This window comes from Apiospora aurea (assembly GCF_038362705.1).
Source record: "Apiospora aurea strain CBS 24483 chromosome Unknown utg000005l_segment0_segment0, whole genome shotgun sequence".
Classification (NCBI taxonomy): domain Eukaryota; kingdom Fungi; phylum Ascomycota; class Sordariomycetes; order Amphisphaeriales; family Apiosporaceae; genus Apiospora; species Apiospora aurea.
The window spans coordinates 5578231-5604583 of NW_027117392.1; the positions used below are offsets into that span (position 1 = coordinate 5578231).

The window sequence follows — 26353 nt, forward strand, 5'->3', positions numbered from 1 at the left end:
CAATCCAGAGGGCAAGAGGCTAGAGGCAGGAGGCTAGAGGTCCGGGCTGAATTTCACGTTGCTTGGGTGCTACAGTAGGTTGGGATTCAATAAAGTTATCAGCAGATGGAAGGTTCGCCTCGCAGTTTAGGATGCGGGATGCTCCTGCTTATATCATAACCTACTTCACTCTTTGATAAATGAGCCAGGCCTAAGCCTTATTGGCAGTATTTGATGAGCCTCTTTTGCCAAGCCTAACCCAGGATCTCACTCACGTCCATCAATCATTGATCTTTGGTCAGTGGGCTGCAACCAACAAAGCATCAACTTCGATTACTGGAGGCCCAAGTGTGAATGTGCATAGCCTTCTTTAATACTGCACTACATCTCTTCTCATTCACGCCGAAAGGTGCCTCCCATAATTACATAAGTATCAACAATGCAATGCGCCAGCCCGAAACAATTGGTCCCATTCTCTTTCAATTGTTTTTGAAGCAAGCCGTTATGGCTCCCTCCACTAGGGTCCGGGGAGAAAGCATAGAAGACGTTCGGCGTGAGTTACACACCTGTGTTGCGGTGAGATTGGCATATAAGTATTATATACTAACACCATGCGATTCAGAAACAATCGACAATGGAAGTCTTAAAGACCGCCAAGCAGCTCTGGATGGTGAGTTCGTTCTGGCACACAGAGACAGCCTAAAGAGACGCGCCACTTATTGATGACCTTGTAGATCTCATCTTCTTCTTCAGTAAGAAGACCAAGGCAGCAGACTTGTAGGTTCAAGTAGCGATCCCCACGACACATCCAAGTACTGACCAAGGCAGATCTGCTCTCAACGACAAACACTATCACCAGATTCTTGACACCCTTTTCCGGTGTGCCCTTTCCGAGAAGCAGTCTTTTCTAGGGGCGAAAAAGACAGCTCGAGCAAGTGCTCCGGCAAAGCTGGCAAAATGTGCCGAAGCCCTACGAGTTGTCATCGAGTCTGGGGCTTCCAGGCTCAAGAGGAAGACTCTAGTGGCAATCATTGACCACATCACCCAGACACTCCCTGGTCCTGATGCAGACCTGGTAGAGCCTCTTCTACAAGGTTACATCAAGGCCCTCATGGCTTTGCTGAGCCATCCGGCCAACGTGGAACTTCTGGCAACGTACGACGCCGAAGGCTGGTATGACTGCGTCGACTTCAGCTTGCAGACCATCACACGTTATATAGATGCTGGAGACACAGATTCTGACCCCTACCGATCATCACCAGCCCCCACCGCGCAGACCTTTTCCATGACATTCTCGACTCCACGGTCCAGTGCAATATCATCACAACAACGCAACACTAGCCATATGGAAAAGAGTCGGCTCCACGACCTTCTGAACTGTCTCTTGTCATTAATCTCGGCAGCTAATGCACCGCTGCAGAAACGGGTAAAAGACATATCGTCCATCGGTATCCAGGTACTCAAGCTGCCGTCATCTGGTGTGGCCGCGAGCCTCCAGGTTGCCTTCTCAATCATCAATGTGGCTCTTTCTTATGCCCAAACGGACGACGTCGAATACGCAGGATCGATAGCGGCTGAGCTGGTTCCCCTGATCGGTCGTTGGTGGCAAGCCAAAATTGCCTCGAAAGACGATGCTCTGCTCAACAATTTGCAAGTTGAGATGCTCAAGGCACTATATAGTATGCATATGCAGCTGGAAAGTCTGGTGCAAAAGAATGATTCGACAATAGTCGCCAGCGTCGAAGATTTGTGTGACTTACTCTGGTCAGCATACACCCGCAGAGATAGTCGCAGCCAGCTACAGCAGGACGATTTGTCCTATTCAACAGTCCCCCGACATCAACATTCATTGGTCACCCATGTGTTCGGTCTCCGACTCCATAATGTCGAGGCGGAAAGAAGATGGGCTGTCGTACATACCCTATCGCTCATGGAAGCCACATTGTGGAGAGCGTCTCACTTGACACATACCCGAGACGAGGATGAACAAGATCAGCCACGGAAAAAGCGACGCATGGCATCAGGCTATACTCGCCTTCGTCAAAGACTGTTATCCCCTGACCTCAATGTACTACTTGCCGCTTTGCAGGTAGTTCCTTTCTTCGTTGCCAATGTTCGGGTTACCGAGGCTTTCACGGTCGAAACCCTATCGTCGTTGGTCAATCTGACAGCCCATAAGAACGCAAATATCTCGGTCTGGGCCATGATTGCCACTGCGAGGTAAGTTCGCACATACTGGCATTAGCATAATCGGACCATCTAACATGGGATAGTATTGCTCAAACTGAGCATGCCAAGGGCGAGGCCTTGGCCGCATCGTGGAAGCAGTTGTGGTTCATCGCTTCTCGCAATCTAAGTATTCAAGGGACGTGCCGTGCTGCTTGTCTTCTGTTGCACATGATAGTGTCTCGGGACCTTGTTCAGTTCCATGACATCTCAGATGATGTTCACAATATTGTGACAGCAGCTGACGTCAACGGTCCTGCTATAATGGTGGACTCCTCTGTTATATTGATGACCAAACTGCTTCAACTAACAAACCACCATTTACCGAACACCAACTTTGCAACGTGCAGCCATGTAGTACGCTGGCTTTTCCTCAGATGGGACCCAGGTAAGACCTTCTGCGAGACGGCAGTACGGCAATGCAAGCGCTAACTTATATAGCCGATTCGATCTTCACTTCGTTCTATTCTACACTTATTGAACCGATAGAAATTATCAATCTACTTCGAGTCGCTTGTGGGGTTTCTCATATGGTTCTTACTTGCTTGCCTCAGTCCGTAGTAGGACCGCTTGGCGAAGCTTGGGGCCTGCTACAGGAGCGCAAAGACATCATTCGATACCTCCTGCTATTGCCCGATGACGACAAAGCTACCTCTGAAGCACAGAAGCTGCAATATTTCGAGGCAACCCCAACTTCCCGGGCTGCCCAGACGTCCGACACATATGCCGTCAGAAAACTTATTGCGGAACTGCTCTACCCTAGATTTCAGGAGCTAGTAGCTCTATGTGCTACTTGGAATGCACGCGGCGATGGCTCATCACACATTTCACCAGAAAAGTTGGAGAGTGTGATGGGTTTCGTGACTGCCAACTTCTTTTGTCTTCCGCTCCTGACAGAAGCGCAGGTACACCAGACACAGAATCTAGAGGCATCATTATTCGATCTGTTAAAGAATACCTTGATTGCTGCCTCACTATCTGCCGATAGTCGGGTTTTGCATGAAAGGGTACTGCGAATCATACGGCCTTATATTCCCAGTTGTCGAGGGTGCGACATTAGTAGTTTTGCGAAAGAATCACCTCAAGCTCTCAACTTCTTTTCCAAACTCTCAGACGAATATCAGCAATTGGAGAAGCAGACAAGCGGGCATGACGAGGATGGAATGGACTTGGATGACGAGTTTGGTTCCCAAGAAAGTCGTTCAACCACCATGGCCAAGGGGCTAGAAATCTCGCGACGGGAGACTGTCATGCTCGATGCGAATTCATTTCATACGGACACAAGGCAAAGACTACACCTCCTGAAAATCCTTCGAGACGATCCTGGGCAGGTTGGACTCGTTCCCCACTTATTCCTTGAGAGTTTTCTGGCGTTGTCAGACGAAGAACTCTTGTTGAGTAAGCAACTTGGCCGCGAATTACTCACGGGGGATGCTGTGATTAGCCCAGATGACCAGAAACTGCTTACCGAGCGATTTGGGACTATCATGGCAAGCAGCACATATTCCAGTTGTGAGACGGCCCTTGCGCTGGTGCTGGATATCATTGAAGGGCTCATGCCAAGCTGGACTGACAAGCGAAGTGGTATCTGCGATGAAGTCGGCGACTTCTACCGGTTCTTTGTCAAGAACGCTCTACCCAACAACCTCCTATCGGACAGGATTCAGACTGTTCTTGCACGTCTCATGTTGAGCTTGACAATGATAGATGAGAAGTATCCGGAGGCGTTGGGGATCCCAAATACGATTGAGTCCGTACTTGGTATACTAGAGCTCGGCTCGGTACCTGTCAAATTCTACATCGCCAAAAGGCTTCCTGTAGTATTTGGCCGCTTCGTCCTCAAAGCACACGACGATGTTTTCGCCGAGTCTATACTACATAATCTACCCACGGAGCCCGACTTCCCGGAAGGCATTTCCTTCAGACTCTATGTACTGGCAGAGCTGGCTCAGAATTGGCCTACCTTGTTACGTCGTTGCGTCTATCACCTCTTTGAGACGGCAGGTCAGATTCACGAATCTGCAAAACATGCCAGCTACTGCCTCCGGAAGATTGCCACATCACTCCAGCTCGAAAGTTCTCGGAACCTTTTCAAGCTGTTTGCTCCACAGCTACTATATACCTGGCTCAGCGAAGATTCGATTGAGAACATTCCCTTCGAGATTTTCGGTTACGCAAGCCTCGAGGAGCTTCTCAAGCATGCGCAGTCGGAAGCAGCGGCCATCATGATGATGCGCGGGCACGACCAAGAGTTAGCATCCCTCGCCAGGCATCTTGGCCTAGATCCTGTGCAGTTGGTGCAGAGATCATTCTCTAAGGTTTTAGCTTTCGGAATATCTTACGATCTCAGCACGCGCCAACCCGAGAATGCGCAGAAAGCCGAGAGCCGGATTCGCAAGCTGATGGGAAGAGAGTCGTATCTTGAGAACGTGTATATCAACTTCGTTGAAACCATCGGGCAGTTTTTCCTTCTCATAGATCAGGAAGGCCCAGTGGAGCATTCTTGGTCTAAAGATGAAAGCCTTGTCTACGCCGCTGAAGCAATGGCCGAGATCAAGGGGTTTGGTCATTCAGAGGTCGAACTAGCCCCCAACCAGCAGCCCACATTCAAAGCCAAGCACTTGAGCAGAGAATTGGCGCTCCTTTGCAGCCGAACAGAGTACGAATTATCGTCGTTATGGACCCCTGCGCTTGTTGTTTCAGTCGCAAGAACTCTTTTCAACTTGGTACATTCGGCACTTGGCCCCTTACACACTTGTTCTGTAATCAGAAGAGTGCGTGTGTTGGTTTGTCTTGCTGGCTCACATGCGTGGGACCCATATCCTTTGCAGATGCTGTTACAGACGTTGCGGCCATTTCTGGTTGACCCGGAATGTGCTGATGATTCCTTTGGGATGACGCAATACCTACTCGTGCATGGACTACAGGCACTGACCGAGTCGCCATCATTTCTTGCTGGTTATGCTCTGTCAACCTTGGCATCTCTCCGGGTATTCCTGGAGTCCAGTCAAGCGAGTACCACCCAGGAAAGTCAATTCAAGGCAACGATGAGTAAAGCCCAAAAATTCCATTCGTGGTTCACAAAGTACTTGGAACAGTATCAATCGCCACTGCTTGAACATGGTCAGCAAACGGACGCGTTCAAGGCCATAACATATGCTGCTGCGCATGTCAGATCATCAGGCAACGCTGAACGGGATACCCATGAGAGCAACCTTCTGCTCGAGATCCTGCGCGACGAGGGAAACAAAAACCAGCTGCTTAGTGAAACATCTCGAAAAATTGCTCTCGGCATCTTATGCAAGGACTTTCACGTCCCCGACTCATTTAGAAGCGATGCAGTGAATTCAGATGACGACGCAACTGCCATCTCGACTGCCGTTTGGAAGAGCTCGTCTCAAGCACAATATACAGGAGACGACTATCTGGTATGGGCGGCACGCGTCATTGGCAGAAGCTTTTCTGCTTCTGGGAACATCGATTTGACCCTCCTGCGGGAATCCCATTTAACAGACTACCTACAGAGGTCATCTGGTGGGTCCAGTTCCGAACAAGGTCTGCTGAATTTAATGCAATCTCTTACTGGCGATATTCACTGCTTCACTGCTGGTATTGTAGAATCCTCTCTGCGAACAATCGTGTCAGAGGCTGCCGCACAGGAAGACAATGACTTGCTAGAGGCTTGCGGGAGGGTTCTGTCACAGGAACTTTTGGCAGCTTCAGACTGGCTTCCCTACCGAACACCCCCTTCGGATAATAGTCCTGCAGAAGCTCGCCTAGACAGCGTCGTGTTTTCTCCAGAGGCGCTTGAAGACCCTGCGTGGGCCCAGCATGTGGCAATTCATCTTATCCAGTCAGTACCTGGGTGCATCATCTTGGATGCCATGCCCCAGGTCCTGGAGCATGTTCAAAACTTTGCAGAAGCAGCGTTCCCCTTTATCGTTCATCTGGTACTCCTTGCCGAACATGGCCAGCGACAGTCTGCAAAGAAGTCCTTCTCCGCGGCCTTGAGGGAATGGCTGAAGCTAACATCGTCCAAAGCCAAGGATAATCTGGGTCTCATCATCAACATGCTCCTCTTTCTAAGAACTCAGAAGTTTCCTGGTGAAAGTTCGATAGCCGACCGGTCGCAGTGGTTGGACATTGATCTCACAGATGTCGCTTCAGCTGCTGCAAGGTGTGGTATGCATAAAACTGCTCTTCTGTTTGTAGAGTCTTCTGCAAACGAGGGCGCTCGGCAGTCTCGACGCTCCTCTGCCGTCCGGGCTCAGGATTCCACGGACGTCTTGTTGGACATATTCGAGAATATAGACGATCCCGACGCATACTATGGACTGCCTACCAGCGCAAGCCTGGAAAACGTACTGGCCCGGCTGGATTACGAAAAGAACGGCAGCAAAAGCCTTGCTTTTCGTGGAGCACAGCTTGATAGCCATATTCGTAAGAAAGACCCAACGGCTACTTCGGATGGGAGACACCTCGTCAACACCTTGAGTAATCTCGGCCTCGCGGGATTGTCTCACTCTCTTGTGCAAAGCCAGCAGAATCTCCATCCCGATTCCACGTCCGTTGATAATACGTTTGATAATGCCAGACGACTTGAAATATGGAACATCCCAGCGCCGCCTCTTACGAACAACCCATCGGCCATACTATACAAGGCATATCAAGGTTGTTATCAGGCAGTCGATATGAACATTGCCCGGCAGTCCATTTACAGTGGATTGAAATCTATCATGGGAAATGCTATCAGTCGTGACATTAGAAAAGCCAATGTTCGTCATAATGTAGCTGTCCTAGCTGCTTTGACCGAGATGGATGATATACTCCACGTGGCTGATGCGACGGAACTCGATGACCTTCTGGCTTCGTTTGAGGCTCGCTCACATTGGATGAAAAGTGGAAGGTAAGTTCATCAACAGATTCTACATGACCAGTTTGGCTAACTGTGACAGGTACGAGGATGTCATGCAGATCTTATCCTGCAGAGAAACTACATTGAGCATGCTCGGCCATACTCTGCCAATCCGGTCTGTCGGGACGTTTAGCAAACCTGAGACGAGGCTAGCAGAGGTGAAGTCCATGTTGCTATCATCCAATATTTATCGTTTCCACCGCGCAACTCAGGAGTCGCTCAATATTGCGACCATGCTTAATGATCTCATAGCACCGAGTTCAGAACTCGGCCTTGTCATTGATGCGGCTGCGAAGTTAGAAGGCGCAAATGCATTGTGGGATCATCAAGAAATGGTTTCCTCGATCCGCATGCTTCAGAGCATCGAGGCGACCTCGGACTTGAAGAAGCAGACCGTTCTTGTCCAACGAAGTGATCTTCTTGCAAAGATCGGCCACCAAGTGTCGGTCGCCAAGCTGGAGAAGCCAGACAATATCCAGAAGAACTATCTACAGCCTGCTTTGAAGGAACTTCGAGGTCGAATCGATGGGCAAGAAGCTGGCAAGGTATATCACCAATTCGCCATGTTCTGTGACGAGCAGCTTCAGAACACGGACAGTCTCAAGGACCTTGCCCGCTTGCGACACCTTCGAGAGGGCAAGAATGATGAAGTTGTGCAACTGAAGGGTCTTGTTGCTAGTGCAAAGGAATCGCAGGTGAGAAACCGCTATCAGATTCACTTGGCAAAGGCGAAGCAATGGCTGGACCTTGATGACCAGGAGCTTCGTCGCGTTGAGCAGAGCAGAAGCGAATTCGTTCGCTTGAGTTTGGAGAATTACCTTCTTTCGTTGACTGCCTCGGACGAACACAATAATGATGCCCTGCGTTTTACGGCCCTCTGGCTTGAACGCTCCGGCGAGGATATGACGAATGAAGCAGTCAAGCGCTATATCGACAAGGTTCCGACGCGAAAGTTTGCCGCCCTGATGAACCAGCTCAGTTCCCGGCTGGTTGACCAAAGTCACCAATTCCAGAGATTGCTCATTGAGCTTGTGTATCGCATCTGTATTGACCACCCTTACCATGCAATGTATCAGATCTGGTCTGGTATGAGATCTCGTACGAATAACAAAGACGACGTCGCCGTTCTGCGCCAGAGAGCCACAGAGAAGGTGGGAAAGAAGCTTGGTCAAACACCGACCGTATCGACTATCTGGACTTCGATCGACAAGACTAGCAAGTCGTACCATATGCTAGCTACCGAACGCGATGCTTCGCGCTATAAGGCAGGGCAGAAGATTGCGATCAAAGAGTCCAGTGCAGGGTTACGTCTTCTCCAGGATCTCACAAAGTACCAAATCCCACCGCCTACGATGCAGATAGAGCTTTCCGCCGACAAAGACTATTCGCGGATTCCATATGTCACCAAGTTGGAAGATTCCATGAGCATTGCCTCGGGCGTAAGCGCCCCGAAGATCATTACTCTGGTCGGCAGTAATGGCAAGCGGTTCAAGCAATTGGTAAAGGGGGTTCGGATGATCTTCGCCAAGATGCTATCATGGAGCAGGTATTCGCAGCTGCTTCCTCGGTACTTAAGCTACATAGGTCCACGCAGCAACGGAACTTGGGAATCAGGACATACAAGGTGCTGCCTCTAACAGCATCATCTGGCCTGATTGAATTCGTCCCAAACACGATCCCGTTCCATGAATATCTGATGCCAGCGCACGAGCGCTACCACCCGAAGGACTACAAGGGCTCCCAATGCCGAAAGGAGATCTCGCAGGTTCAAAACAAATCAGTAGAAACCAGAGTGGCCACCTACAAGAAGGTGACTGACCGCTTCCAGCCTGTTATGCGATACTTCTTTATGGAGAACTTCTCCGATCCGGATGAGTGGTATGCCAAACGTACGGCATACACGCGTACCACAGCAGCTATATCGATTCTTGGGCATGTTCTGGGTCTTGGCGATCGCCACGGGCACAACATCTTGCTGGACTCGGTGAGTGGTGAGGTTGTCCACATCGATCTTGGTGTCGCCTTTGAGATGGGGCGGATTCTTCCAGTCCCAGAACTTGTCCCCTTCCGGCTGACACGTGACATTGTCGATGGGATGGGCATAACCAAAACCGAAGGTGCATTCCGTCGCTGCTGTGAGTTCACCTTGGATGCTCTGCGGGAAGAAACATACACGATCATGACAATCCTGGATGTGTTGCGTTACGATCCTCTGTACTCGTGGTCGATCAGCCCAGTCCGCATGGCAAAACTCCAAACCCCCAGGACCGACGAGGGGGAGGAAGGGCCGACCGATGCCGAGATTGACTCTCGGAAGAAGAGGGGTGTCGTGAACGAGCCCAGTGAAGCAGACCGCGCCCTCGAGGTGGTCAGAAAGAAGCTGAGCAAGACGTTGAGCGTCAGCGCTACCGTCAACGACCTGATTAATCAAGCAACTGATGAAAGGAACCTGGCTGTGTTGTATTCTGGTAAGTTCCCTTCCTCCTTTCCCCCTAATTTGAAACTACATCTACCTGGATTCCCATGCTAACATCCAACGCAGGTTGGGCTGCATACGCGTGAAATTTGATATATTTATAGCTTGATACCCTCCTGTACCTGTAGATGGTGTTTAGATGTTTATAAAAGGGTTTCAACTGTCTGTGTGCTATAGTGTACATATCTTGTACCTAAGTTGTGCTGATCATTACTGGCTTCTATTCGGGACCGTGCTATATAAGAATTGCACAGGACGCGGGTTTGCAATGCATACATACATACATGTAATTAAAATAACAATTTACACAATTTGCCCCATCAAGAATCTTGGATGGTCTCACAATAATACCATTAACATATAGGACCCTTCTATGTCACTTCTTGTCGAGCGAGGCAAGGATAAGACCATGGTACAAGCGGCTATGATGGGGGCCATGTAGTTGTGGCATCTCGAGGTAACGGCGATGAATGCACTACGCATAGTTGGATGGTTAATCGTGGGGAAGAAAACTTTTTTTTCTTTTGTACAAGGAGTCAACGAGGATTGCATCGCATCAGATTGTAACCTCCTCCTTGCTTGTCACATCCTCCGACTTCTTCGCGGCGGCCTCGGCCTTGGCCCGCTTCTTGCGCGCCCTCCGGACCTCGATTTCCACCTGGACCATCTCGGCGTTTATGCTGACCAGCTTGGGCACAATGTCCTCGACGGCCCGGACGCCTTGTGCTTGCGCCTGTCGCAGCGGCATCGGCGTGATGAGGCCGAACCAACGCAAGGGGTCTTTGGTCTTCTTCGCCTTCGGTTCCAACGACTTTGGTTTCGTTTCTTCTGCCAAGGAATCCTTTACCTCCTCCTCCTTGTCTCCATCTTCCTCCCTCCTGGTGCTCTGTACCTCGCTGACGACAGCCTCGTTGCTTTTCGAAACAGACGCCTCCGCAGCATCCGCAGTGCCTGACTCCTCTACTTTGACCACCTCGAAGGTAGCGCAGGCAGGGGAGGAGGATGAGGGGAACGCGACGACCCTTCGCGACGCTTGCATGCGGTCATCGTACTGATCCTGGCCGTAGCGCATCCCTCGCTCGGCCGCGAAGTTTGCGCGGGCGAGGTTCTGGTAGAGGCCCGCCTGCAGCTTGTTCAGCTCGGCGCGCAGGCTGGTGTACTCGTGGAGGAGGTGGAGGTACCGCTCCAGGAGGTGGTCTATGTCCGCCCTCTCTTCCATTTTCTCGGTTTGAGGGGGTGCGTTCACACTTGGATGTCTCCAGTGTTGGGAGGGGGCCGGTTGCTTGATGATACGCAGTTTGTCACGTGAATGCTGGGTTGTATTGCAATGCAACAGTGATGCGATGACTTGCCCGATCCCAGGAAGTTCAATGTAATGTTGGATTGGAGGTCGGTCTACTCCACCCTGCAAGGTGAAGCCACATAATGAATGTGGCTCATGGTTCGGCGATGTAGTAGTAGAAGCTGGCACAAAACCCGCCTATTCTATTTGTTTTGCTTATTCAATCGTTTTTACGTATTCGTTAATTGTAATGGACGAGATTCACGGTGTATTAATTAATGCTAGAGTAAATCATATATTGGAATGATATACCTTTTCTAGTGATGTTGGATTTTGTATAGTCCGGAGCCTTCATGTTCAAGGCACCTCTGGGCGAACCTCACAGCCACACCATGCTGTCATTCCTCGTGTGGTCGGCCACCTTTCGTTATCAATGGGATTTGGGCTGTGAGCACATTAGTTTTGCTTCTATTTTAATCAGACGAATCCGATCACATCCGGGTGTGCAAACATTTGCGTGTGACAAATCTCATTTGACGCCTTTCAGGAACAATGTAAGGGTCACAAATTGATAGGGGGGCACAGATCAGCCACCGAACCGAGATGCGCAGGTACACTGCTTGCTTGTTTTGGGGGTATTCGTTTCAGGAGCCTGTACGTAGAAAACCACACTGGATTGACTGACGAGATCCCGAAGGCGATCCCAAGGCGTGGGCGGTAGGGATTGGGAGGATTGTCAACGTCACTCTCGTCCGTTTTTCTTCAGCATTCCCTCACATTCCCGACCACGCTGGTTGGGCCTCTACCGCGTCAATGAGTCGCCCCGGCGGCTTGACTGGACTCTCCTGAGAGGTGCAGCAGAGCAGGCCCTGTGTGCTACGTAATTCGATCACGAGGGTGCAACGGAATGCTGCTGTCGTAGCACAAATGACATAGCCTCCCCCTCTCGCCCAGTTGGACCAACGCCTTGATGTTGCCTTGCAGATGGTCTGAGTTGTCCGGCATGTGTCAGGCAGGCAGGCATGCAGTATCGAAGACTTCTTCTAGTCGGGAACCTGCACAACCTTCTACACCGGGCAAACGTCAGCCGCGCGTTGGAGGCGAGCCCTGGCAGAGATACCCCTAGGGTCAACGTCTAGTGCTACTCCCTCACCATGCCTCCGGATCGCAGCTATGAGCAATGGCGATGATGCAAGAGCGCGCCATGAATCATGTACGGCAGTGCTGGCTGGCGGCCCCAGGATGCCAGGCAGCGTCCTAAAAGCCTAACTTGAGATGGAGAAACGCCCGTACTTCACTAAGCCGTCTGATGTTGCCGCCAAATTGGCAAATGACTGTATGTAGTCTGTGGCTGTCAACCAGTCAGCTCCTGCATTGCAGTGGTGATGGAAGGGACCCTTCTTGTCGGTAACGGCATCCGTCGTCTGATCCAATTGCAACACAACCTGCAAGGACTGAGCTCTCGACATGCGCAAGCCACCTAACACCTAACACCTACCGGGGCCGGGGTTGGACGGATTGGGATTTGGGGCAGAACACTGAGAAGTTAGAACAGAGCAGACAGAACAAGCTCTGCCAATCCAATGACAGATAGACACAGACAATTCTCCGGGTATGTGGCGAGGCTATGCCGGGCGAATTCTAATAATCCGATCAATTATTAACAACGTCGCGGATGTTTGGCTGGCCAGCCTTTCTGGGCGGTATCGTTGGCTAGCGACAATCTTTTTTACAAAGGCTAAAATAGAAAAAGAGCGAGGTGCTGATCACCCGCCAACAGTGAACCAATCGCTTGACTCGGCCCCGTACACCCTCCCCCTTTGAATTATTGTTAAATGGTGGATATCGTTTCGCACTTCGGATGAAGTACTTGCAGGCTAAAAATGTGTAGGAGGTACATCGACGTCGTGGCCGAAACATAAAAATCGACAAAATACTACACCAAACCGACGTTCGCAACGGTTATACGTTTCACCCCACACGTATCGAGGACGCATAAAATACATACACAAGGGCCCTTGCAAAGGGTATAGGCAACGACAATAATTCAAGGGGTAGGGTGTACAGTACTAACGAGGGAACGGCGAGACTCATCAGAAACGGAGAGACGGACGAGAGACCTCAAGGATGTGTGCATTTCACACCCATGTCTATGCCCATGTGTCTTTGAAATAAGGAAGGATCGAGTGCAAAGCAGGGCTCAGCAGAAGGCCTGCGCTCCGCGATAATGTAGTCTCTGTGTCTCATTTCGAGTCCTTCCCGCTAGTATCTTTCTATCGATGGTATATTTCCGAATGGAGATCAATAGGTTAGGGGCATTACTAGCGACCATATTGGTCAGGTAAACGGCTATCATCCGCGGGATAGGGAACCCTGCCAGCGGCCCTCTATCTGCCTTGGTACCTAAGGTAGGTCTACGTGCGCAGTGGCAGCTTGCAGGCAGTGGTGAGAGAGATATCTTGTCGGGGTGGTTGAGAGGGTTTGAGAAGCTGAGAGGACATTGCGAGAGGTTCTTGAACAAGCAAGGTCGGGACCCCGGGGCCACATGCAACTCAGACGCCCGGGCTTCGTTCTTTTTTCTCTCTCGTTATTTTAATTTTTCCTTCGTTCGCGACTCCTGACCAGGTCTTGGCCCTTTCGAGCAGGTTGGGAACGCCTCCCACCATCCCGAAATTTCCTTTTCTGACAGCTTGCGCTTCGGGCATGTGGTTGTCTGTCCCTACCTGCCATACCTTCAGATTGACAAGTACCTACCTACCTAACCCAAGCTGCCACAGGGGTGCAAGCACCAGACTACCTGGGGATAAGATTTTATCATGGTGGCTGCAAACCACCCCCCGCCTACAGTCCTGCACTCTTGCCGTTATGTACATGTAGGTAGGCGTGCAATGGGAATCGAAGCATACCTATGTCATACATGCAGAGACGAGGAGTATGATCTGATGATTCTTGTTTTCTTCACGTTGTCAACGATATATTCCGAGCTTACCCGTATGCTCGTTATGGAGAAACGCTGCAGTAGGTAATATTGCGAGGGTGAAATTGTGTGTGTAAGTCGTCTTGACGCGTTTTCTCGGGCGGCATGTGCCGGGAACGCGATCTTGGAACCACACAGCCCGGATCGGGACCCTATTTGTACACGGGATAGAAGCAGGTATGTATATCAATACGACGAAGCACAGCACAGCACAGGATATATAAATAACCCATTTGCATATACATAAAGCCGCCGAGGTCACAGTGGGTAGGCGTTACTCTGGTGTCAAACGGGAGCCAGATACGAGACGTTGCTGGGTCTCTTCACCGACATATTGCCAAAAAGATATAGTACGGTTCTCGTTCTGGGTGAGTGACGGCGAACTAACTGCAGTCTGGTGCAGTGTGCTGCAATTCATTATTGATCAACTTGAAGCTGCCTGCAGCAGCATGCGATGATACCTGGGCCCTGTACTCACAGGACTTTCCAAACAACAGCAGTTTCCCGATCCGAGTGGGCGGGAAAGAAGTCAATCTAGCGAGGCTGAGCCAGCATCTTGCAGGACTATGCAAAATCTTGCGTCTTGAGACTGGAATGAATTGTCGTCATCCTCTCATCCCAAGTTGGTCCCCTGATTTTTTTGGCTTCCCACCACCCACCACCCCCCTCTTTGACACGACTGCTGGTGCCACCTTGAATCTACATCGACCAAGCCGCGGGCTCTGACTGACCTTCTCATGTGTTTGCTGTCCCACTAAACAACAACCCATCCAAGATTTGATTTGACTGATCCATTTCATCGACCTGCCTGTCTCGCAAGGGAAGATTACCGTGCTGCGGCAACTAGAACTAGGTGTATGTACATACACTTATTGCTGCAGTACACTACGCTGCACCAGCAATTGATAATAAAAACCCTCCTAGCCGGCCGACTTACAGGGTTGCAGGAGGTGGAGGTGGATAGGTATCTATCTGTGTGTCTGTCTGGCTGTCTGGCTGTCTGGCTGTCTGGCTGTCTGGCTGTCTGGCTGTCTGGCTGTCTGGCTGTCTGGCTGTCTGGACGGTACATGAAATACATTGATGCATTCTGATGCACACTGCACTGCCCTACACGTTGACGATTGATTCCCAGCCTGCCTACTTCTCACATCCAACCTGCCCGCCTGCTCGACTCCTAGGCTAGCTTCAATCCATCCATCGCAAAGGCGCCCACACGCACGCACACCTCCTGTGGTCCTCCTGTAGTCCTCCTGTAGTCCTCCTGTACTCTCTTCCACCTAGCCCACTACCTAACACCACTAACCCACTCGCGCATCCAGTCCCGTCCTGCCTAGGCCTAGGTACGCTCGGGACTTCCCTAATTGAATGGGATACATGTACCTAAACTGGCTGTACTCGCCCTCTGTCTGCCTCCCTTTCCCTCTTGTCCGTCCCTTCTCTTGGTTCGCATTACAACACCAACCGCAACGCCTGATTGACAAGTGTGCACCGGCTTACTACCCGTCCTAATTGTGACATTGCCTACTACCGTCCATTTCCTCCTCCCCCTTCCCTCTCGTTGCACCTCGAAAACCACAGTGCTGCTTCGGTTCGTGCGAGGGACTTTTCTGCTGCTGCTACTGCTGCTGCTGCCAATACGACCATCCTCTTCTCCTTCACATACCATCATTTTGGCTTTGTTATTTCCTCGGTACCACCGCCCTCGACCAGTCTCCGTGACAAGACCACTACGTACTCCCAGCCTTTCGACGGTCTGAGACAACGGGCGCGAGAGGAACCCCCCTCTTGAAGGAATTGTTTCTCTGCTCCGCAAAGCGACTTGGGCCAACCCAGCACCCAGCACGAGCACCACCAGACCAGCACCACCCAGTACAGTACCCCAGCACACACACCAACACACCAGCACCAACCATACCAAAAGCACAACGCAGCCATTGGCAACGAAGGACCCATTTAACTACGCCCAGAACGTCAGCCTCAAAGCAGCCATCGCAGGAACAACTGCATCCCGTTCTTCAAGCCAAAAGCTCCTCGGCTCCTACTATCGCTTCCCCAGAGACACCCCATTAACTCTCGCGATAAGGAGTTCGATCATCCATACTTTTTTCCAGTAGGGTCTTCCTGCATACCTTTTCTGCTCCTGTACAGGAGCACATCGGCCGGACAATATGGTGGTTGCCACGATCAAGTGAGTTACACGACCACGACGGCTTGGCCCCCTTCCCTCTACTCCGTCCGCCTCGAATCCCTACCTACCCCTTAGGGGCGGGCGGCATCCTGCCAATCCTCAGAAATTCAAGACGGCATCGCATTTTGCGACTATGCGCATCTGCCCATCGCATCATGCGACGGTCATTTGCCGCTCGACGACGGACACGGAAAACGCATGACGCGTTGCCGCTGCACCCGGCGTCATTGTCGCTATGCCTTTTAGCCAAGCCGCGTTGCCCAAGATTACACTCCCACTAACTCGCTTTCTTTCTACGTAGGTGCGTCGTTGTCGGTGACGGTGCTGTCGGCAAAACATGCCTTCTCATCAGCTACACGACAAACAAGTTCCCCTCGGAATATGTCCCGACAGTCTTTGACAACTATGCGGTCACCGTTATGTGAGTCTCATGCCGTTCAGTCCCTGCTTGCCCTGTTCGCTCTTGAGCAGACAAAACGGCCTCGCTCCCCGCATATGCACGGGAGACTAATACGCCATGCGCTTCCAGGATCGGAGACGAGCCGTATACTCTAGGATTGTTCGATACCGCTGGTCAGGAAGATTATGACCGCCTGCGACCCTTATCGTATCCTCAGACCGACGTCTTCCTCGTCTGCTTCAGCGTCACATCACCAGCCTCGTTCGAGAACGTCCGAGAGAAGTGGTTCCCCGAGGTCCACCACCACTGCCCCGGCGTACCCTGCCTCATCGTCGGTACCCAAACCGATTTGCGAGATGACCCGAGCGTGCGGGAGAAGCTGTCGAAACAAAAAATGCAACCGGTTCGGAAAGAGGACGGTGAGCGCATGGCGAAGGAGCTGGGTGCGGTCAAGTACGTCGAATGCTCGGCATTGACTCAATACAAGCTTAAGGACGTATTTGATGAGGTAAGAAGACCCCCACCCCTGACGGCCTACCGTCCTTGTCTGTGCTAACACGACTGCAGGCCATTGTTGCAGCTTTAGAGCCGCCCGCACCCAAGAAGAAATCACACAAGTGCTTGATCCTGTAAGGGATGGCATGGTTTCTTGAGCATGCGATTTATTCTCGCACCGAGGAGATAATACGAAACGGTGCAGAGACTGAGTTCGCTGGCTTGTTTACCTTGGCGTCTTCCAAGCCACTTTTGATTTTTATCACCATCACAGCGATCTAGACTTGGGAGGGAGACCTGCGGTTTTTTGTGAAGGGTTTTCAGGAGTAAACCTGCCGGAGAAAACAGAGATACCATTACGACGGAAGATAGGTGCTTCTTGGGGCGCAGCCGTTGCATACCTTTACGGGTGGCCTCTACAGGTAGGGGCAGCGATGGGTTCCTCGCCACGAGAAGGGAAAAATGTCGGCCCCTTAAGGAAGGAGAGAATTCGCAAGAAAGAGCGGCAATCTAAGGGCGTTCTTCCGACGGAGCAGATAACCATGCTCCGTCTACTCTTCCTCCCTTCCCTCATCAGGCAGAGTGAAGTCAGATTCACGAGGCCTTCGATTTTTGAGCAGCATAACAATATGTACCTAGGGAGTAGAGAGCAGCAGGAGATTCCACAGATGCAAAGCGCAGTTTCGATAGGACAGTTTGGCGATTTGGAGTGCATCTGAAATTGAGTGTTTTAAAAAAAATCATTGCCAGAGCTCACGCGATCTCTCACAAACATACAAACAAACAAAACAAAACAAGCGAATATGACGTCTCACGGCGCAAGTCTACAAAAGCTAAAGACGGGCAGTTGTTTATTAGGTGGGTTTGACATTCTTCTAATGTTACATTTCCGTGTATACATACCTACATTCCTCGTACAAACACAAAGCTCTCATACGCAGAGTATACCTCGGTATCTCGCTACATATGCTGACTGCAGTCGGCCCTTTACAGCATCACGAATTGACGGTTGCTCCCATCACTTGCTGTCCTGCTAAGCAAGAACAATACGCACTCAGCAGCGCAGCTTGGCTCGGTTTCAAACACACCCTCCACCCTTTTGTCTTCGAAGCTTGAATTTGACATGCTTCTGTAACAAGCCCTCGACGACAATCCGAAGCCGGTTGGGTCTGATCCAAGCGCTAGTGCAGCCGGCATGAACCATTGACACCCGACCACCCCAAAGATGCATGGGGAAAACGGCGGATTTATTGCAAGAAAATCGGGACTCGCCGTACAATTGTTCGACGACGCCGACAATGCCATTGATTGGCATGAACACGGGCACCTCCTCCCTATTGACGCGTTTCTTTTTTGTTCTCTGCAGGCAGCACGTGATGCGACGTCACCCTCGAGATACATAAGATACCTAGGTAAGTGCAGCAGCGCCGCAGGCACCTTCTTGCTCCCAGCCGCCACTCCTTAGGTACTTCCATAGGCAAATACCGACTACTTACAGAGTACTTATCCCCAGTCCGCTCTGCCTGCTCTCTCGACACTGTCGGCCACGCGCCGAAATTCGTTGCAGAGGGAAAAAAAAGAGGACGAAATCCACAGTCATGGGTGCAGCTCCGGAACGGAGGCGGAGAACCCACATGGAAACAGGACCCAGCCAATGGCACCCCCAAGCCGAGGACCGGCTTATCTATCAATGCTGTCTCTCTCCCTGCCCGCCTGCCTCCAGTGCCTCCAGTGCCTGCAGTGCCTCCTACTCCTCTTGACTACCTACCTCTCTTCAATGCGCGCGGAGTCAAGACGCAACCCACCCACAAGACTGCCAGATGACGGATGTCGGTCCTTAGTGACGAATAACACACTGAGCTAATGCCGATACTTGCGTGCTCGCCAGTCCGCCCTCCGCCCAGCTACATCTATCCATATCTGCCTATTGACGTGTATCCATCTGCTGCTATCAAGTTGCCTGTCTATCTACCCCATGTACACTACCTGCACTACACTACACTACACTAGCTAGCCAGAGCGGCACTCGGGGTCATCTGACCTGCTACTTGCAGTATCTATTATTCATCGTAGTTAGGAATCGGAGGAGCGGTAGGGGAGAGCTGCTGCCGCGAGGTTTTTGCTTGGGATATCCCAGGTTGGACCTGCCGGGTTCGGCATCGACCTCTTCTGTTGCCAAGACTAACGTCGGGCATGACTAGTATAGCTTTTGACTACACGTTACTACATAACATCTTCTATCGCTATCTATCTAAGTATCTATCTATAGTCGTACAAAAAGGGGCGGCCCAATAGATAGCCGATACCTATCTATATCTATCAACTGCTTGTTTCCCTTTCGCTTCCTTCCCCGGCTGGGCGAGTCTTCTTCTAGGTCTTATCTCCTTTCCGGTCTATATCTCCCTGCACTACGTACGGGTGAACCGAACACTACCATCGATCCTCGTCATCGCCATGAGGTATGCGTCGATAGTCAGTCTGGCACTTGCCTGCTGCCAGTCCGCGTCCGTCCTCGCCTGCGGCGGTCATAAGCATGGCGACCGCGAATGGACAGAGGCAGAACTCGATGAGCTGGAGCGGAAATGGGGTGCTGAGGTAAGCTATCGCCGCCCAATGGTGGCCTTCACGTCGCCGCCGCCATATACAAGGGATAAGTGAGATTTACGGCCGTCTGTCTTATCAGATCGGATGTTGAATCTCACGACGAACTCATCGTCTGCCTTCAACGATGGCGTGTCGCTGGGAACTGCAGTGTTAACCAGGTCATTAGTTTGGTTATACGGGCATCGGTTCGTTTGCTCACTTGAAGCACGCGAAGTGCCTGACTGATCCAAGTGAGCACTACGATATCGCCATTATCGGAGCCCCTTTCGATACTGCCGTAAGCTACCGGCCAGGTACGTATCTCTAGCCCCCGCTTTAGGATATCGGACCGCTTGCACTTATTAACACAACGATGGGAAATAGGAGCTCGTTTTGGCCCTCGCGCCATCCGCCAAGCTTCTTCGCGCCAGACCTCGTTCCGGGGCTACAACCAGCGGGCTAACATCAACCCGTATGCCAACTGGGCGACCATCCTGGACTGCGGCGACATTCCCGTCAGCCCGTTCGACAATGCGCTGGCCCTCACCCAGATGACCGAGGCCTTCGCCGAGCTGGGCAACCGCGCGCCCGTCTCGACCCAGCATCTCAGCCGCCCCAAGCTCATCACGCTGGGCGGCGATCACTCCCTGGCGCTGCCGGCGCTGCGACCCCTCCGCGAGTACTACGGCCCGGGGCTGCGCGTGCTTCACTTCGACGCCCACCTCGACACCTGGCACCCGGAGAAGTACCCCTCGGCGTGGCCGAGCGCGCAGGCCCGCTTCAACCACGGCTCCATGTTCTGGCTGGCGGGCCAGGAAGGGCTCGTGTCGAACTCGAGCGCCAAGCCCAACGTGCACGCGGGCCTGCGCACGCGCCTGTCGGGCCTGGACGACTACGTCGACGACGACGCGCAGAACTGGAAGCGCATCGTCAGCGATGACATGGACGACCTCGGCACGCGCGGCGTCATCGACCGCATCATGGACACCCTGGGCACCGAGGACCCGGTCTACCTGTCGCTGGACATCGACGTGCTGGACCCGGCGTTCGCGCCGGGGACGGGGACGCCGGAGCCGGGCGGCTGGACGACGCGCGAGCTGATCCGGGTGCTGCGCGGGATCGAGGGGGCTGAACCTGGTGGGCGCGGATGTGGTGGAGGTCTCGCCGGCGTATCAGGGCGCGGGCGAGGAGACGGCGCTGGCGGCGGCGCAGGTCGTGTTTGAAGTGCTGAGTTCGATGGTGAAAAAGGGGGCCCAGACGCTGGGGAAGGTCCCGGCGAAGGAGGAGGCAGGGGGCGGGATGAGTTGTGAGGGGTTGAGAGAGTGTGGAAGGAAGGTCTAGAAAAGGGGTTTGGGATTGGGGCTCTTTATAGCTAGAGACATAGGGGTTACTTGGCTTGCTTTGAGTGGCCGTAATGGTCAGTCTCAGACTCACCCAGGACGATGAAGAATTCATAAGTCTCCTCACACCCCATGGGGAAACACAACAGTATTCCATACTTAGTGTTGAGTATTTGTAGGATAACCACTCAAGGACCGTCCACGACGTGGACTCAACATCGAATCGCGTTTATGTCAGGGTGATAACTAAATGCCTCGTCTTTTTGCAGTTTCTACTTCTGCTCCTTCTGTGAGTTCTTCTTGAGCATCAACGCGCCTTCTTCACTTTGTATAGACTCTCACAACGGTGCGTGAGGGGATGCGTGGGGGGATAGCTCGGATGGGGAGGAACCGTTGACGTGCTAACTTCAGTATATCTGTCTCTGGATTGCCCGACTTCCAGAGTCATGCGCCTATCCAGTTCTTTTAACTTCAACACCGACTTTTACCTTGGCCACCATCATCATTCTCCCCCTTTTCCATGGAGCTTCGTTACTTTCAGGATCATAGTTATTCGCAGAGTCACCGCACGCACGTTTCTCAGCACTGCCATCGGATTCCACTTGGCCATCAGTATGCCCCTTCTCTGGGAACACTTGCTTGGTTTCACTATCACACAGTTCCTATTGAGGGGTCATTTTGCACGTCCACTGATTCCTCCCAGTCCAGTCGCACACTTGCCAGAGGATGGAGGGTCTCCCAGGCCGAATTTCACGCCCAACACCGGTTTGTTCGCCGGACTATATCCCGGAGTGTTTGCCATATAGTCTGCCGGGTCATCCACCGGATCGTACGACGAATAGTTCGCCGGCTTCTCGTCCGAAATGGTACAAGACACGAACGCCAGTGCACGCGCCGGATGGGAGACCACCATACCATTCTCCCGAGCTTATCGAACCCCATTTGGCCCTTCGGCCAACAACTTACATTGGCTTCAAGGGCCTTTTCCTCAACTACAAATGGTCGGACTTCACCGTTTCATGCCAGGGCCGCGCTTTTCCTCTCCACAAGAGCATCATCTGCTCCCGAGCCAAATGGTTCGAGATCTGCTGCCGCTGCCCTCACAACGTAAGTGGGAATGGGAATCCATGTTGTTGGACACAGGCGAAGTCTTGAGAACTAACAAGGAAACTCATACGGTAGGGGATGATCCACAACAAAGTAAATCTTGATACTATGGATGTCGGCATTCTAGAAAAGTTCTTCGGTTACTTGTACACGGGCGAGTACGATGACGGCTTGCAGCTAGAGTGCAATCCGACATACCCTCCCCCGTTATGCGAGCTCATGGGGCCCTGTGGTCGACTGTCAAGAATTCCCGGCGTGTCTATCTGGGCAGAAAACTCGCAAGACTTGAGGGCTTACCAGGGAAAAATCAGACGCTAGGTGCCGGGTTGTTCTCATCGGTGGATACCAAACCGCCGTATCGCCTTGAACGGGGCAGAAGAATGGCCACCGGATTGCCGGGATACCTGCGTCCCAGCGCTCAACCAGAGCCTGGAGATTGCTTTGGACATGCTCACCGCGGGCAACTTCTTCTGCGCTGACGAGCTTGTGGTTGAAGCTACTGAGCGGCTGTGCTTCGCGGCGGAAGCTTTGAGTCTGCACTGCCGCTGCAAATGTATGACGCCCTGGGCGGACAGTCTGGGCCTCTGTCCCATCGACTTCTGTACTTGCGAGATTGGGGAGATATGCAATGATGTGCTCAGCGAACTGTCCGCATCGTCTCAACATGGAGGCTTGACCGAGTGGATGAGAATCTTTTCTGAATCGATGGGGCGTTGGACGGCTACTCCTGCTGCAACAGAGCCGCCCCAGGGAGCTTTGCCATATGAACATGCGGGCGTTCCGTTACAGCAGCGGGGCCGGGCGCAGGCGCAAGCGGCCGGACTGAAGGCACCAGAAGAGCCGGCAACGAGTCCACAGACACAAATCCGGGACCCTATCGCCGACACCACAGGGGATCAACAGCAGCAACATCAGGCCTTGTTTATCCGTACCCGGGCTCCGCGTTAGAAGTCCCATGGTTTTGAGGTGCCGCGAGAGCTAAGAGAACAGTGACGGCATAATCCCAGACAAGGACGCGACCAAAGTTGACGTTGAGGGATGTACATATATCACTGGGCAGTCTGCGTGCGTGTGGAGTCGCTTGGGTTTGGAAGTATAGGTAATCAGCGAGTAGTTCTCAGGGGCTATATGGACACAGCGTACAAATACATGGGTTGGCTTTTCGGGAGGTGATGATCACATTGATCCTATGAAGACCTTTGTAAGCCGTTCAAGTGTTCAAGTGCAAATAACGTGACCGCCAACTGCCCGAAGCGATTATCGGGTGGCAAGGTCACTCGCAATTTACCAGAAGGGCATGTAAGCCACGTCCCTGTTGCCAGATTGAGACTGCGGCGGACGACATTGCATTTACTAGATCACTTGGTGAAAGCAGTGACAATGTCCTCCAACACTGCTTTATTGCCCCGTTCATGGGCATTTTGATCAGATGCGGGTATTCCATGCGCCTCGAGAACAGAGCCGTCGCCGGTACTATTGGATATTGCTACAAGCGTTGTGCAATGTAATCGGCCAAGGGCAGCTGGTATGGTGTCACAGACAATGGAATATACCGTCTTATGTCACATAATTGCCAACCGTAGTCGCATTCAAGTCTTTAGGATGCTGATAAGGCATTGACGAATGGACAGGCTGATAGTATAGCACTCCTTGAAACTCTACACCGCTTCAGGCGTGACAAGATATGACGCTTTTGGCCGTGGGGTGAGACATACTTTATCTGCATGTATGTGATTGACGATGGTGAAGGCCCGAGCTGTCAGAACTGTCCGTTGCCGGCCCCTCTTCCAGTATCGTTTTAGGGGGGGACAATCAGCTGGGGATGACTCATGCTAGCCAATCAAGTCGCTATCAAAAAAGGCCTGGCTCAGAACGAGAATCGCTGGTGAACCCCACCATCCTCAGGCCTAAGGTCAATTCATCCCACCAAACCCCGCCACAGTTTATCTACATGTACATATCTGCTGGCTGGTGATTAGCGAGTTTGTCTGCAACATCCAATCTCGGGTTCGAACAGGCAATTTCTTGTCACCACCTACGTGCACAACACGCGAGCCTGTCGTAGCGACCGACCCCCACCACACACCATGGCGGCTGTTCAGGAGCTCGCCGAGCGCATCAAGAACGACGAGAAGTGTTACATCGATACCGATGCTGGCGCCGACGACGAGTCCGCCGACGGCTCGGAATCCAAGCCCTTCAAGTCCCTCCCCTTTGCCTACATCCAGAACTATGAGAAGCCCACTCCTCAGTACCAGATCCGCGCCTCGGTAACAGGCCCGGTTGGCCCCGAGGAGGACCCCTCCGTGCGACTGCAATGGAAGGACCCGGCCAAGAGCGCCGTCAAGAAGGCCCAGGGTGCCCTTGACGCCCACAAGAAGAAGATGCAGAAGCAGGCGCAGGCCGCTGCCGAGGAGGAGAAGCAAAAGAAGCAGCGCATGCAGAACCTCGAGGACGCCAAGAAGATTGTCCTGAAGGAGGATGCCTCGCTGCCCAAGGCCCTGAAGATCAAGCTCAACCGCAAGGACATTGAGCTTGGCGAGGGCGACAAGAAGGGCACGCGCGTCAAGGTCATGGGCCGCATTCACCGTCTGCGAGCCCAGAAGCAGGCTACGTTCATCACCCTGGTCGACGGATACGGTCATCTGCAGTGCGTCTTGGTTGCGGGCGACCTGACCAAGACCTACGATGCCTTGACCTTCGCCCAGGGCACATCGCTGGCGCTCTATGGTGAGATGCGCAAGGTTCTTGAGGGTCAGTCGGCCCCCGACAGCCGCGAGCTGCACGTGGACTACTACGAGGTCCTCGGTGCATCTCCCTCGGATGAGGACGCTATCACCAACAGAGTGTCTGCCCAGCAGAACCAATGGGATGGCCAGATGTTGGACCAGAGGCATCTGGTCCTCCGTGGTGACAACGCCTCGTCGCTGATGAAGATTCGTGCCGCTGTCGAGCGCGCCTTCCAAAAGGTGTACGACGACATGGAGATCACCAAGGTTTCCCCGCCTGCCCTGGTCCAGACCCAGGTCGAGGGTGGCGCCACCCTCTTCGGTTTCCCCTATTACGATGAGGAGGCATACCTCACCCAGTCGTCCCAGCTGTATTTGGAGACCGTCATCCCTAGCTTGGGAGATGTGTACTGTATCGAGAAGTCTTTCCGTGCCGAGAAGAGCTTGACCCGTCGCCATCTTTCCGAGTACACGCACGTCGAGGCCGAGTTGGACTTCATCCAGTTCCCCGACCTGCTCGAGCATCTCGAGGAGATCATCTGCCGCGTTATCGACATTGTGTTCGAGAACCCTCAGATTGCTGGCTACCTCAAGGAGCTCAACCCCAACTTCCAGAAGCCCACACGCCCCTTCATGCGCATGAAGTACACGGATGCCATTGACTGGCTCAACAAGCAAGACCCTCCTATCCTGAACGAGGACGGCAACCCCCACGTATTTGGTGACGACATTGCCGAGGCCGCCGAGCGCAAGATGACCGATGCCATCAACCGCCCCATCTTCCTGACACACTTCCCGGTCGAGATCAAGGCTTTCTACATGAAGAAGGACCCTGCTGATCTACGGGTCACCGAGAGTGTCGACGTTTTGATGCCCGGTGTGGGCGAGATCGTGGGTGGCAGTATGAGAATGGAGGGCTACGAGGAGCTGATGGAGGCGTACAAGAAGCAGGGCATTGATGCCAAGGACTACTACTGGTACACCGACCAGCGCAAGTAAGTGATGCCAGCCTCCCAAACAACCGAGTTCTGAACCCCTTATCTAACTTTTCCCCAGGTACGGTACCTCTCCTCACGGTGGTTACGGTCTAGGTCTTGAGCGATTCCTGGCCTGGATTGCCAACCAGCACACCGTCCGAACCACTTGCCTCTACCCTCGTTTCATGGGTCGCTGCAAGCCTTAGACAGCTAAGAGTCTTGGGGGAAATATTCTGACAATATCGCATCATATGTCGCTGGGCACAACCGGAGGGCCTCTGGCGTAAGAGATGGAAGCTGTCACAATCAGATCACGGTGCATATAGAAAGATGTGCCACTCTTGGGGACAGTGCACTATATCCAAATACAAAAAGGGGTTTACAGGGACCATGCAGTTTTTCAACCTGTCCTATCTTGGAGCGTAATCCGCGAGGCGAATAGACGGCGCTCTCCGACGACTATCTCATACATTGTAGGACTGACTAGGCCAAGCAGCTGTTGGCATGAGAATCGCGCGTTGTTGAGGAGATCGACAATCTCAAGAAGCAGACTCAGCTGAAAGGGGCTCTGAAGCGATGTAGGGACGAAAAGGCCCCCAAAAAGGTCGGATTTGAGCCAGATAAAAAAGTGCTGGTGTTCAAGAAGGACGAGAAGGTCGAGACAATCATGCTTGCCCTT

General features: G+C 52.4%; 6 protein-coding genes across 6 annotated transcripts; 5 read left to right on the forward strand and 1 right to left on the reverse strand.

Moving 5' to 3' along the window:
• Nucleotides 1-613: 613 nt before the first annotated feature.
• PG986_008253 (Serine/threonine-protein kinase TEL1) lies at nucleotides 614-9682 on the forward strand (the record flags this gene model as incomplete). The annotated part of the gene is given in 7 exon segments (XM_066844475.1): nucleotides 614-649; nucleotides 761-2199; nucleotides 2253-2593; nucleotides 2647-7111; nucleotides 7161-8687; nucleotides 8705-9588; nucleotides 9663-9682. 7 exon segments carry the CDS (start codon nucleotides 614-616, stop codon nucleotides 9680-9682), a joined length of 8712 nt encoding a protein of 2903 aa, XP_066700587.1.
• A 470-nt stretch (nucleotides 9683-10152) lies between these two features.
• Nucleotides 10153-10815, reverse strand: PG986_008254 (uncharacterized protein; the record flags this gene model as incomplete). The annotated part of the gene is made up of 1 exon (XM_066844476.1): nucleotides 10153-10815. One exon carries the CDS (start codon nucleotides 10813-10815, stop codon nucleotides 10153-10155), a length of 663 nt encoding a protein of 220 aa, XP_066700588.1.
• Nucleotides 10816-16023: 5208 nt separating this feature from the next.
• Nucleotides 16024-17136, forward strand: PG986_008255 (Cell division control protein 42-like protein; the record flags this gene model as incomplete). The annotated part of the gene is made up of 4 exons (XM_066844477.1): nucleotides 16024-16043; nucleotides 16345-16464; nucleotides 16573-16951; nucleotides 17011-17136. The coding sequence occupies 4 exons, from the start codon at nucleotides 16024-16026 to the stop codon at nucleotides 17074-17076; spliced, it is 585 nt and encodes a 194-aa protein (XP_066700589.1). The 3' UTR covers nucleotides 17077-17136.
• Nucleotides 17137-19392: 2256 nt separating this feature from the next.
• PG986_008256 (arginase) lies at nucleotides 19393-20744 on the forward strand (the record flags this gene model as incomplete). Its single annotated transcript, XM_066844478.1, has 3 exons — nucleotides 19393-19533; nucleotides 19709-19835; nucleotides 19906-20744. The coding sequence occupies 3 exons, from the start codon at nucleotides 19393-19395 to the stop codon at nucleotides 20742-20744; spliced, it is 1107 nt and encodes a 368-aa protein (XP_066700590.1).
• Nucleotides 20745-22415: 1671 nt separating this feature from the next.
• PG986_008257 (uncharacterized protein) lies at nucleotides 22416-22916 on the forward strand (the record flags this gene model as incomplete). Its single annotated transcript, XM_066844479.1, has 1 exon — nucleotides 22416-22916. One exon carries the CDS (start codon nucleotides 22416-22418, stop codon nucleotides 22914-22916), a length of 501 nt encoding a protein of 166 aa, XP_066700591.1.
• Nucleotides 22917-24055: 1139 nt separating this feature from the next.
• Nucleotides 24056-25880, forward strand: PG986_008258 (asparaginyl-tRNA synthetase; the record flags this gene model as incomplete). The annotated part of the gene is made up of 2 exons (XM_066844480.1): nucleotides 24056-25692; nucleotides 25754-25880. 2 exons carry the CDS (start codon nucleotides 24056-24058, stop codon nucleotides 25878-25880), a joined length of 1764 nt encoding a protein of 587 aa, XP_066700592.1.
• Nucleotides 25881-26353: the final 473 nt, after the last annotated feature.